The 14,317-nt window shown below is 42.1% G+C and overlaps 1 protein-coding gene across 2 annotated transcripts in view; it reads right to left on the bottom strand.

The window, feature by feature from the left end:
- Positions 1-10,751, bottom strand: part of mcama (melanoma cell adhesion molecule a) — a 46,319-nt gene extending 35,568 nt beyond the window's left edge. For both annotated transcript variants that reach the window (XM_063896232.1, XM_063896233.1), the window contains exon 1: positions 10,643-10,751. In XM_063896232.1, the coding sequence (XP_063752302.1) occupies positions 10,643-10,715 (73 nt within the window). In that variant the 5' untranslated portion in view covers positions 10,716-10,751. The remainder of the gene's footprint in view (positions 1-10,642) is intronic.
- Between the last annotated feature and the right edge of the window lie 3,566 nt (positions 10,752-14,317).

Raw genomic sequence — 14,317 nt, 5'->3', positions numbered from 1 at the left:
TTGAACTCATGAGGTTTTATTTATCGTTTCATCTCAGATTTTACTTTTCTAAAAATGGAGCAACGGTCAGGAAACTGGGATGAATTAATTACCCTGATTCTGAATCCCACCCTGTCTTTGCATGCAACTGTTTTCCTCCTGCTTCTTCAGACACAACAACCCGGGCAGAGTAAATATTCCCAGGCTCTGTGCAGAAACAAAATGCAGGGGGCATGAGAGAGGTGTGTGAGGAGATTTACTATGGGGGGGGGCATGCCTAAAAAAAAGCGGGAAGTAGTGCAAAGCCCATTGTGGTGTAATATTTCTCCGTAACATGAACCGCTCTGCAGAATGTGCCGGTGCGATGGATGGGGCGTCAGGTGTTTGCAGCTGCTGCTTAAGCTCTGTTTGCACAGCAGAGACGGGGAGGAAAAGCTTCAAAATAAAAGGCTCTGCTAGCTTTTTGTTTCCCCAAGCATTGGCACTGTTGGGACTCCTGCCAAGATTTGGATTTTTTTGGCCCAGGAGAGTGCCATGTGTCCCACAGATGGGCCTCTAAATATGAGGGGACGTCATGTACAGATGGCCGACTCTGCGTTTCAGAGACAAATGGCCAAATGTGCTCCAGACTGAAATATTCCTAATGAAGGTCTTATTTCAAACAAAGGAAATGGCAGCGTCTTACTCCAAACACACGCAGAACGAGAAGGAGTCACATGTGAACTGAAGTATATTTAGACTGATGTGATTATATAAGTTGTGTTTCTTTGATAAGATCTGGGTAAATTAGATGGAAGCCATTGTGAATTATAAGGAACACAAGATTGTACTGATTTATATTCAGTTTAATGGCACATTTGAACCAAAACAAAGCGTGGTTGTGGTAATTACAAGTTCAAAATGTTCCTTTTAGGATACTAACAATAAGATGTGTCTCTGTCTGAACTGCAGAGATTCCACTTTGCATCATTTTGTGTTGGTACCTCCGTTTTTAGAGCGAATGTGGTAATACTCCGCTTAGCATCAACAGTTTTAGCTTCCTTTCCTTCTCCAATAGACAGTTTTTACACTTTAAACATTTTATCTGAGTTTAAATTATTACTCAGATGAGCAGGTATCAATGTTGATTCTGAACATGTGATAACTTCAGATAACATGTGATTTGGACATTTACACTACTTGGAAAAGTGTGTTAGCTGCTGGTCGGCTACAAACAGCATGTCAACTATTTATTATAATATAAATCACTATAAAAGTAGACTTACTCTCACTGCCAGAAGGGTACACACAGGTCTGCACTGGAAGTTAAACCATAGGGTGTTAGAGTGATAACATTTATAATTGATCATAGCTCTGTTTAGCTGGACAGCTAACGGCAGACAGATGTTGTGTTCTGCACCACACACTTATTTGAGAAGTCCTTATGTGCAATTTTAAGACATTTTGGTACGTCATTCTGCCAGACACTGATGGTAGATGTGTACAAATATAAGTCATTGCTAAACTGTAAGATCCACTACAATATGGGCGGGGCAGTGGAAGGTGAAAGGTCAGACATGATGGAGTAATTATATTAATATGCACTGTTCACCCAGGGTAAAACAACCCCTATAGTAACACACTGCTTTTACACACCTGTAAAAAAAGTCAAATCAATCCAGTGCAACTGTTGCATCCAAAACCGATATTTGGGATTCAAAGAGGCTTTAAAGAAATGACCCCCCCAGCCCTCTCCCAGCGCGGAGAGAAACTGTGCTGCGAGCCTGCAGCGCTTTTTAAAAATAAATACCCAAATACAGACACTGAGTCCATCCCTTGTCTGTTACTAAGTCCTGATGAGTTCTCCTTTACATCAAGAGGATTTCTCATCGAGTTTAAGGTTTAAAGACCTGATTTTTTAACATTTTAACAGTCGCTCATAAACCTTAGCACTACTCCAGGACAAAGTCTTTAAAGGCTCTTGCGCACCAAGCCGAGGTCGGATGTTTGGATGTCTGTCGGCCATGTTTTAGCTGTGTGTCGCGTGAGTTTTATGCCGTTCCTGACAACCTTCGCCCCCCTGATTCAGCGAGGTAAACAAACAAAGGAACGACGGCACAAACAGACTCCTTATCATTTCTGATCTTGGACCCGAAATGCAGGAGACAAAATACCTTGAATCAAGATTCTATCCGGACAACGGAAGGCAAACATCCCGATCACGACAAACAACGGCGTACACGGATAATGAAGCCCGGAAAGACAATCAAAAAACAGGCAGGAGGGTAAAATCAGACGCGATAAACCCTGCGCGCTGATCTGCAAATCAGGGGATTAGCGGTTCAATCACACCCAGTCAGAGTGTCTTTGAGAAAGACACTTAACTCCAAAATTGCTCCTGTAGGCATTTAGGCTACAGTTTTGAATTCTGTGATGAGGAAACCTCAAAATAAAACAGGGAACAGATCAAGGCATCCTAGTTCCAGCAGTGGCTCAGTAAGTAGGGGCTTGGACTGGGAATCATAGGGTCGCCGGTTCAAGTCCCCAAACAGACATGAAATATGGAAAGTGGACTGCTACTTGGAGAGGTCCCAGTTCACCTCCTAGGCCCTGCTGTGGGGACCTTGAGCAAGCCACCGGACACCTCCAACAATAGCTGTAGTTAGCTGCCCACTGCTCCTAGTACTAGGATGGGTTAAATGCAGAGGACACATTTCACTGTGTGTGCTCTGCTGTGTGCATGGTTTTGACTGTGCAGGCGGTCATGGTTTCGCATCTTGCGCAAGAAGTGGAACTGCCAAGACTTCAGACAACGGTCACTAATAAAGAGGGTTCATCCTCCGATTCTATCTATCTAGTTGTTAGTTAGGTCCTAATTCTCTGATATTTTCACTACGACATGGCACACAGGAATGAAAGTTATTAGTAAGAAATAGTGGTGTTTGGCAACCCATGTGGGACCATTTGCTGCATGTCATCCCCTCTGCCGATACAATAAAGCCTCTGGCCCCAAAAAACACCTATGAAATCGGGCTGCTCAGATGTGTACCATAACAACGACTTGTACATCTACAGTCTTACATTTTCCAGTAACTTAAAGACAGACAAAGACAGACTTCCCCGAGTTACTTCCGCCTACACACTTGCAGAACTTATGTGACAGTTGTCTGAAGTCTTGGCAGTTCCACTTCTTGTCCAAGATGCGAAACCATGACCGCCTGCTCAGTCAAAACCAGTTCTTTGAAGCTGGACCTTTAACACAGGGATGTTCTTGCCTCTCATGAGTCATTTCCTTACATTCCTCTCCTTGATTAAGTTAGCTTAAAACCACCGTGTGCAGCTCTATCCTCCGACAGCTCCTATCTGCTGTATCGATCGTTCACGTTGTTGAATGATGTGCTTTGAATACGGCAAGAGAAAGGATTGGAGAGGTAGTCAATACGCAAAAGAAACTCCCTCCCAGAAGGCCGGGGATCAAACTACAGAAGCAGCTGTTGGATATAAAACCCCTCAGACACCGACGCACTGCAGAAACACTCAGCACATGAAGACGAGGCCTTAGGAGGATGTCCGCTCGGCTGCTGCCAGCTCCACAGCTCCAGCTTTGATTTTCTACAAATCTTCAGAGCATGCACAGACTTTAAAGGAAACACTGACACAACAAACACAAGCACTCTTTTAAAAACAAGGTAAATGCACGCAGTGGTTGCCAGTTCTTCAGTGAATTTGAAGCAGATTTAAAAAAGAGAAGAAGTCCGATCGACACAGTCTCAAAAATCACATTCATATACAAACTATTAGCGTTAGTACTTAAGCATTGGAGGCAATATGCTTCTGGATTTACATTTTTAATCAACAAACCAGGGAAATATTCCTGGGAACTAAAGCCCAAAGAACCCTTTTATTAGAAGGAATGTACATTTACTTAAGTTTTGCACTTTATTGAACATTTTGAAGGAAATATTGACCTTTGTTCTTAACCTTATTCATCTTACAGTTTAAGTTAAGCTGCAGAATAATGTGTTCAGTTAAAAAGGTCTTTTCAATTGAATTAATCTGTTCAAATATTATGTTTTTCTGAATTAAAGTGATGGATGGGATGGAAAAAAAGGAAAATTGCAAGATTTGAGTTATTTTGATTTTCCTCCTCTGGGTACTTTCACATATAAGACTTACGTTTTGCTAATTATATTAACCCTTACTCAACTTTCACCTTTCAGTCCAGGACTTTTACTTGTAACAGAGTTGTTTACAGTGTTTAGTACTTTTACTTAAGTAAAGGATCTGAAATCCCCCTCTGGTTATGGTAAGAGAAAGATGAGTGCATTGACTTTTGTTGATTTTAATTAGCAGAAAGCACCATATTTTCTGAGCCTTGTGGAAGTCTGAATCTAACAAAACCCGGAACAAAAGCAGCCCCTGGCCTCTGTTGGTCTGGTTGGTGTCTGTCCATGCAGACAGAAGCTTGAATAATCAGTTAAGTGAAGCAGAGAGTTAAATCAACAGGATGCTCAGTGTCTGATTGCTCACTGCGCTGACATACATGCTACATGAATTAGCTTACACATGCTTAATGCTGCAGAGAGGCACCCTTATACTTCCTCTGGGATCAAACAGCTCCACTCTCTTTAATGAAAACAATGAGCCAATACATTAGATTATATGGCCGTCATGCACGCCTATCACTCAGGCAAAAGCCCTAATCCCTGCTGAACAACTGCAGCCAGCAGCTGCACACTTCCTGCAGACACGGTGACATGGAGACGAGGAAGAGGAGGTCAGGCCATTATTCACACCAGGAGATCGACTCAATCATGCATACCTCACTTTCTGCACAAACACAGTTCTTATCTGGTTAAATAATGAATGATTCATGAGGTCTTAAAATCAGGGGAAGCATTCAGTCCATTTACTTAAGATAAACATGATGTCTGGAAATAAATGTCTGGGAACACAAGTCTTATGTTTGTGTTGATGGAGATTAAGACGAATGGAAACCTATTCTTGTACATCCAATCAGCTTCAACCTTACGGGAGATTATCTCTCATTAACTCACCACCAGCATTTCAGTTTCAGCTCTTCAGATTTACTTTGCTTCTCTGTTTTAAAGGGTTTTACAGACCTTTAAGAAGTATTCAGATCCTTAACTTAAAGAGTCCTCTCCTGCTAATGTTCAGGTGTATATCAGTATGTAGCGTCTCTACTTTAAAGAGTCCTCTCCTGCTGATGTTCAGGTGTATATCAGTATGTAGAGTCTCTACTTTAAAGAGTCCTCTCCTGCTGATGTTCAGGTGTATATCAGTATGTAGTGTCTCTACTTTAAAGAGTCCTCTCCTGCTGATGTTCAGGTGTATATCAGTATGTAGTGTCTCTACTTTAAAGAGTCCTCTCCTGCTGATGTTCAGGTGTATATCAGTATGTAGCGTCTCTACTTTAAAGAGTCCTCTCCTGCTGATGTTCAGGTGTATATCAGTATGTAGCATCTCTACTTTAAAGAGTCCTCTCCTGCTGATGTTCAGGTGTGTATCAGTATGTAGAGTCTCTACTTTAAAGAGTCCTCTCCTGCTGATGTTCAGGTGTATATCAGTATGTAGTGTCTCTACTTTAAAGAGTCCTCTCCTGCTGATGTTCAGGTGTATATCAGTATGTAGAGTCTCTACTTTAAAGAGTCCTCTCCTGCTGATGTTCAGGTGTGTATCAGTATGTAGAGTCTCTACTTTAAAGAGTCCTCTCCTGCTGATGTTCAGGTGTATATCAGTATGTAGAGTCTCTGCTTTAAAGAGTCCTCTCCTGCTGATGTTCAGGTGTATATCAGTATGTAGCGTCTCTACTTTAAAGAGTCCTCTCCTGCTGATGTTCAGGTGTATATCAGTATGTAGAGTCTCTACTTTAAAGAGTCCTCTCCTGCTGATGTTCAGGTGTATATCAGTATGTAGAGTCTCTGCTTTAAAGAGTCCTCTCCTGCTGATGTTCAGGTGTATATCAGTATGTAGCGTCTCTACTTTAAAGAGTCCTCTCCTGCTGATGTTCAGGTGTATATCAGTATGTAGAGTCTCTACTTTAAAGAGTCCTCTCCTGCTGATGTTCAGGTGTATATCAGTATGTAGAGTCTCTACTTTAAAGAGTCCTCTCCTGCTGATGTTCAGGTGTATATCAGTATGTAGAGTCTCTGCTTTAAAGAGTCCTCTCCTGCTGATGTTCAGGTGTATATCAGTATGTAGAGTCTCTACTTTAAAGAGTCCTCTCCTGCTGATGTTCAGGTGTATATCAGTATGTAGTGTCTCTACTTTAAAGAGTCCTCTCCTGCTGATGTTCAGGTGTATATCAGTATGTAGAGTCTCTGCTTTAAAGAGTCCTCTCCTGCTGATGTTCAGGTGTATATCAGTATGTAGAGTCTCTACTTTAAAGAGTCCTCTCCTGCTGATGTTCAGGTGTATATCAGTATGTAGTGTCTCTACTTTAAAGAGTCCTCTCCTGCTGATGTTCAGGTGTATATCAGTATGTAGAGTCTCTCCTGGGACATGTCTCCATGCTTTAATGTTCAGAAAGCTCTTTACGTTTCTCATACTGCCTGTGCTGCAGCACCTCTTTTCACCCTCTGTCTGAAACCAGAGAGAGAAACTCCCCTCTGTTTCTACATACAGTATTTATAGTAATTTATGTTCATATTGAAGTGTAGCTTCATTGTAAAGTAGTATGACCTTGTGGTCAACAAAATATTTGAATATCTCATTTATCAGATTGGCAGTTTGAGTTATATCATTTAATTAAACATTTCATTGTTAATTTAATTCTGGAATATCAATACATCTATAAACAGTAAATCACAGAGACTAATGAATGGAATTGCTCTACATAAAACAAAAACACAGTGACAGTGTAAATCACAAATATGGTTTCCAATATAATATTGACTCAATGCATTATTTAAAATAGTGAAACACTTGAATGTCAGAAATACTTTTCTTTACAATTTAAATGTTGTTGTGGCGCCGCCTGTGGACATTAGGAGCACCTGCAGGAATGTTTTTGGAGCCAATTACATTTAAAGGGCTTTCTTCATATGGCTCAGGGTTTGAACAACAGCAGAGCTCTACATCCCAGAGGAATAAGATATAAGGCTTTGTTTGGATAATACTTGTTAGTGGAACTGATTCATTGCTGATTAGGGACTTTTTTAATGAGATTTACAGACAATTAAGAGTCTCACCAACCTTTAAAAGGCAATTAGGCCATAAGCCGTTTTGTCCCCAAGCACGATGTTGCAGGATTTACCCAAAACATTACTTTGAGACTGTCTCAAGAATTAACCAAAATACCACTGCCATATCCCTGGTTCTCTCCACAAAAAGGTGACGTGAAGTCATGTGACCGTGCTGTAGTTCCTTTATAGCCCAACATTAGCCTCCTTTAGTTTAGCGGTGGTGACGTGAAGTCATGTGACCGTGCTGTAGTTCCTTTATAGCCCAACATTAGCCTCCTTTAGTTTAGCGGTGGTGACGTGAAGTCATGTGACCGTGCTGTAGTTCCTTTATAGCCCAACATTAGCCTCCTTTAGCTTAGCGGTGGAGACATGAAGTCATGTGACCGTGCTGTAGTTCCTTTATAGCCCAACATTAGCCTCCTTTAGCTTAGCGGTGGAGACGTGAAGTCATGTGACCGTGCTGTAGTTCCTTTATAGCCCAACATTAGCCTCCTTTAGTTTAGCGGTGGTGACGTGAAGTCATGTGACCGTGCTGTAGTTCCTTTATAGCCCAACATTAGCCTCCTTTAGTTTAGCGGTGGTGACGTGAAGTCATGTGACCGTGCTGTAGTTCCTTTATAGCCCAACATTAGCCTCCTTTAGCTTAGCGGTGGAGACATGAAGTCATGTGACCGTGCTGTAGTTCCTTTATAGCCCAACATTAGCCTCCTTTAGCTTAGCGGTGGAGACGTGAAGTCATGTGACCGTGCTGTAGTTCCTTTATAGCCTAACGTTAGCCGCTGTGTAGGTATCATAAACGTTTGTTTGACACATTTTCTGCAATCATCCAAAATTACATGGGAAAATCCCATTGGCTGTTTGCTAAAGAATGCCCTTGTGATGCCAACTTCTGGGTTAACAGACTTTGCAAAGTATTCACCGTGTACGACATAGCAGTATTCTATATGAAGTATCAAGACACAGTGCTCGTTCTGGCTAAAAGGATTTCATAAATGGCATAAAATACACAAGCATCCGTCTCCTCTCCGTCTGTAAATGTCACCGTAAAAAGCTCTGATTTAATGCCCGGACTACTGTCCCGTTCCTGTAACACAACATGTCCATCACGCTGATGAAACCCGGGATCAATAACAAGCTCTGTGTACAATACATCAGCCGAGCTAAATGTGAGGCTTTCTCCTCGTACTTTATTTCCATGCGGGAGATGCTTTTAGCCACAAATTGTGTTCAAGTAAGTGCCCCTTCAAGGCCCATTAGGGAGGGGGTCAGTTTGAAGCTCTATCACAAAAACCCTAATCCAAAAACAGACGGCTTTAGTGCGTCTCCAGAGGAGGTGAGGATTAAAGGGCGGTAACCCAATTAAGACGGGGCTGATGGAGTAAAAAACAGGGATTTAAGGAGAAAAAGAGGTTTAATGTTGCCTTCCTGTTGTGCGATGCGACATGGTTTACGTTTGATTCAGTCTGAAGGTAATCCACCAGTAAACATGATGTCTGCCTTCAGTTGGGAAATAATGGATTCACACACTTAACTCTTATCTTTATTCTTAATGGATTAAAAAGATCTATTTTTGTACGTCTAATTAATGTCCCGTCAACCAGTTAATCTGTTTTGGACTAATTAGCTGTCAGTGTCTCGCCTTAGGTGCCCTTATTTATCTTCACCTGTCATAATTACATTAAATCCAAAAGATGGTTAATGAAAAATATTAAATAAATATAAAATACATTTTTTAAAATCTCCATATTTCAAATAACTCAATTTTCCAACAATTTAGATTCAGGTCCAGCTGTGGCTCAGTAAGTAGGGGCTTGGACTGGGAATCGTAGGGTCGCCGGTTCAAGTCCCCGAACAGACTTGAAATATGGAAAGTGGACTGCTACTTGGAGAGGTCCCAGTTCACCTCCTAGGCCCTGCTGTGGTGCCCTTGAGCAAGGCACCGGACACCTCCAATCCCCCCTCCCCATTGCTCCCTGGGCGCTGCACGATAGCTGCCCACTGCTCCTAGAACTAGGATGGGTTAAATGCAGAGGACCAATTTCACTGTGTGTGCTCTGCTGTGTGCATGTATGTGACATAAAGAGGGTTTCATCCTCCGATTCTATCTATCTATCAAAGCAAATAAAAGGTCCTTAAATTATAACACCTCATATTTCATAAACTGTTCTTCAGCTAAAATCTGAATTTGTAAAGTAACTAAAGCTGGGGAATAAATGTAGTGAAGTGTAAAGTACATTATTTCAGAGTAGAGTGCCATTACATGGAAATACTGAAGTACCTCAAAGTCGTCCTTAAGCACAGTAAATGTATTAACTTTCCACCACAGCTGAAAACAGCCTCTCCTCTCACTGGTTTGTTATTTTCCTGATGAATAAGTGGCCGTGTACTGCAGAAACATCTGCAATAAGTGCTGTGGTTTGAGGTTTCTTCAGATGTTTAAAAGAAACAGTCCTTGTTGAATCTTTAATAAGCTACCCAGACTCTGTGGGCACCAAGTACTCTGATATTTCACTCCAATTAAAGTAGTAATGTCACAGCGAAGAAGTAATCTATTACAAGTGAAAGGAACTTGTAGTACAAAAACTACAATAGCCAATTTCAGAAAGATATGTTATTAAATAATAAGTATTCTTGCATTAATGTGTTCATCACCAGCTGCTAAAGAAGGCGCTTTTTACACTGATTTTATATTGAAATAAATACCAGGTTTCTCATGAATTTCCCCGGATTCAATACATTTCACCTTGACCTCTTATGAGCATAATAAACTATACGTGTGTTACATGAAGTGACGTACACGTACATTACTTCCACTTTAAATGTAGTGGAGCAGAAGTATTAAGTAGCAGGAGCCACTCAAGTAGAGTAAAAGCACCTCAAAAGTGCAGTAGAGTAAATGCTTCCACCAACAGTGGCCTGCCTTTACAATACAAACATGCGTCACACGCGTGCACACACCGTGCACTAATTAGTGCTAATTACAGTAATTAAAAAGGCACCTATGAATGGTTAACCACTGCTACACTTACACAAATAACAGCTATAATGCAGATGAGTTTCAATTTAGAGAGAATTCAACATGAGATATCCCACTGGAGCGTTCAGGTGCACTGCTGAGGCGGGATATGTGGAAATGATTAACTAAAGAACACCTATGCTGCAGAAACTGTTCTGTGTTAGCTTACAAACATCAGTTTTATTTACTGGGAATTTAAGAAGAGATATCTCAATGTAGCGTTCAAGTGCACTGCTGAGGCGAATTAGAAGAAGAGAATTGATTAGACACTTATCTGCGCAGAAACTTTGCTGAATTAGCTTAAAAACTGTATTTCTTTACGCAATTGTGCATCCAAGAAAAGTCACGTGTTTCTCAAACATCTCAACGTCTTGCACTCCGTCCCTCAAACTTCTGTCGCTTAGAGTACAAATGCATCGAAGAGATGTCGGTTTTTATTCAATGACATGCAGTTAGTACTCACCGTTGTGGTGCAGGAGGGTGAGGAAGAGGAGAGGAAGAAGAAGAAGAGTTTTCTGCAGGTGAAGAGGAGACATGTTCCCGGTCGTATCCAGTCCGAAATAACGAGAGGAGGGAAGTTACAGCCGGAGGAGACTGAGGGGGAGGAGGCTCAATTAAAGTCTGGAGCAGGGGGGGGCTCCCATTGTGAGGGGTGTGTGTGTGTGTGTGTGTGTGTGTGTGTGTGTGTGTGTGTGTGTGTGTGTGTGTGTGTGTGTGTGTGTGTGTGTGTGTGTGTGTGTGTGTGTGTGTGTGTGTGTGTGTGTGTGTGTTGTACAGCTTATAGGTGTTTCTCCTGAAACAAACTCGAGCTTTTTTCCTTTGGGTCAACATAAGAAGCGCGCCTTATCCCTCCTGTGTTACAACAAGTACTCGGAGTAAAGAACATTAAAGTCAAAATACCCCAAACAAATAAAGTCCTGCCTTCAAAATCTATATTAAATAAAAGTGGATGAAATATATTTAAAGCACCAACAGTTGAAGTATGTGTTGTGGGTGAAAGTACAGATATTAGCATCAAAACAGTAAAAGTAGACACTAAATAAAGATCCTTTACTGAAGGAAAACTGTCTCACATATCCTGCTGTTGTGATTGGTCAACTGCTTAAAGATGTCCCGCCCCCTTAGCCTATCACGTACAATGTGTCAGAGCGTTAGCCAATAGAAGCGCCAGAGTTCCGTAGTGATGTCACTATGTTCCGGAAGTAAACAAAGAAAAACCACTGTAAAGTTTGGTGATGCTTTAATGTGATAGTAAGTGATTTTACTTTAGGTGCTCAGAATGCTCCTCCTGATTTGTCCTACTTGTAATGGAGTATTTTCAGACCATAGTATTTATTAAAGGATGTGAGGACTTGTTGAGCAGCAGCTGCTCTTTCATATCAGAAATATTTAGTTTGGATTTCAGCCAAATCTCCTTCTTACACCGGAGGAAACACTCCCTCTGAAACCTGTCCTCGTACGAGAGACGTGATTTTAAGCAGACACACTTCACTGCTGCTCTGTCAGTAAAGCATGCAGGGCCTTCACTTCAGTAAAAGGAACAAATCACTGAAGTGAAGGTGCTGATTCTGCAGAAAAGTATTCTCCATATGTGGTTTATATCATTTATATCATTTAGATTATTTAGATTGTTAATTTGAAACACAAACAAAGAACTCCAGTTTGTTTTGTATTATATTGGATAATTTAACCTCTTCATACCTCAAACTGAAATTGGATTTCTTGGTATCTTCATTTTAAGATAAAGAATAAAAAATGTAATAAAAACTCAATAAATATAAATTAAAATATACAATTTAGATTAAAAAATGTTATTAAAAGATCTAAACAAAATACAAAAGCATTTAAATCAATTCAAAATAAAGTTCCTCTTACAGTAAAGTTTAAAAGACAGGTTGACTGGAAGTCTCTAAAGCTCGAAGCTCTGAGTCAGATTTGAGTTATGTGTTCTCGAGGAGAGTGGGGCGCCGGCACAGTGGGGGGGGGGGGGGGGGGGGGATTTTTAAAGCGTGAATTTCAAACATGTTATGTGTCTGTGTGGCAGGTGAAGAGGAGGAAGAGGAGGAGGAAGAGGAGGAAGTGGAGACACCTGTCGTGAAGCAGCACATGTTTGTAACCCCACACTAATTATTGTCAAACGAAAGGTGAGTTAAAGGAACCGTTAAAATAGGATTAGGTTTGGTGGAAAGTAGTATAAAACAGAAAACTGGATTTAGAAAAATGTTGTCGTTTATTTTAAATGTTTCTTAGATGTTCTGCATTATCATCTTTAGAATAATTCTGAACGTAGTATTAAACCAAATTATTTTTACCACAGCGGATTTCGTCTTCCAATGTTGGATTTTATCATTAAATAAGTATTTCTCTGTTTAATAATCCAAGTATTTAATCATGTATCTGTTTCTAAGTCTCTGAGACGTTCTTAACAGTCATGTGATAAAGGATAAATCATTGGGGGAAAATAAAGTCTGCACAACGATTAATGCAAAGGTACGCTTTTAAATGTTGTGTTTATCATCATTTAGCGTGAAACAAGCATAAGAACGATATGTCTACTAAAACCAAAACACACCCCATTTCTATAAGGGTTGGAGAAAAAACTGTCAAATGGCTAAAATCACAAACTACTGCAGCAGCATCCTCTGTGGTACACCATCCAGACTAGAGTACTGCAGCAGCATCCTCTGTGGTACACCATCCAGACTAGAGTACTGCATCCTCTGTGGTACACCATCCAGACTAGAGTACTGCATCCTCTGTGGTACACCATCCAGACTAGAGTACTGCATCCTCTGTGGTACACCATCCAGACTAGAGTACTGCATCCTCTGTGGTACACCATCCAGACTAGAGTACAGCATCCTCTGTGGTACTCCATCCAGACTAGAGTACAGCATCCTCTGTGGTACACCATCCAGACTAGAGTACTGCAGCAGCATCCTCTGTGGTACCCCATCCAGACTAGAGTACTGCATCCTCTGTAGTACACCATCCAGACTAGAGTACAGCATCCTCTGTGGTACTCCATCCAGACTAGAGTACAGCATCCTCTGTGGTACACCATACAGACTAGAGTACTGCAGCAGCATCCTCTGTGGTACACCATCCAGACTAGAGTACTGCAGCAGCATCCTCTGTGGTACCCCATCCAGACTAGAGTACTGCAGCAGCATCCTCTGTGGTACACCATCCAGACTAGAGTACTGCATCCTCTGTGGTACACCATCCAGACTAGAGTACTGCATCCTCTGTGGTACACCATCCAGACTAGAGTGCTGCAGCAGCATCCTCTGTGGTACACCATCCAGACTAGAGTACTGCATCCTCTGTGGTACACCATCCAGACTAGAGTACTGCATCCTCTGTGGTACACCATCCAGACTAGAGTGCTGCAGCAGCATCCTCTGTGGTACACCATCCAGACTAGAGTGCTGCAGCAGCATCCTCTGTGGTACACCATCCAGACTAGAGTACTGCAGCAGCATCCTCTGTGGTACACCATCCAGACTAGAGTGCTGCAGCAGCATCTTCTGTGGTACACCATCCAGACTAGAGTACTGCAGCAGCATCCTCTGTGGTACACCATCCAGACTAGAGTACTGCATCCTCTGTGGTACACCATCCAGACTCCTCAATAAACTCCAGTACATCCAGAACTCAGCCGCCCGTCTCCTCACCCACACCCGCTCCCTTGACCACATCCCCCCTGTCCTGCAGAACCTCCCCTGGCTCCCCGTCCCTCAGGATCCTTCTCCTCACCCACAAAGCCCTCCATCACCAGGCCCCCTCCTACCTCACAGACCTGCTCCAGCACCACACTCCTTCCCGCAGCCTCCACTCGTCAGACTCAAACCTCCTCTCACTTCCTCCCAGGACCAAACTCCGGACCTGGGGGGACAGAGCCTTCTCTGTCGCTGCCCCCTCCCTCTGAAACCCACTCCCCAAAAACACCCGTGACCGCCCCGACCTCACCCTGTTTAAAGATGTATTTGATGCTTCAACAGCTCACCTGGTGAGGCCAAATGTTGGTGGACTAAAGGTGAGTTCTGATGGCAGTGGATCAGGGTTCGAAGCCCACCTGGGTGTCTCTTTTCCTGTCTACAATAAAAGCCAACAATAGATATCCTAACACAAAACA

This window comes from Eleginops maclovinus, chromosome 11, assembly GCF_036324505.1.
Source record: "Eleginops maclovinus isolate JMC-PN-2008 ecotype Puerto Natales chromosome 11, JC_Emac_rtc_rv5, whole genome shotgun sequence".
Lineage (NCBI taxonomy): Eukaryota > Metazoa > Chordata > Actinopteri > Perciformes > Eleginopidae > Eleginops > Eleginops maclovinus.
This window is presented reverse-complemented; position numbering and strand designations above follow the sequence as displayed.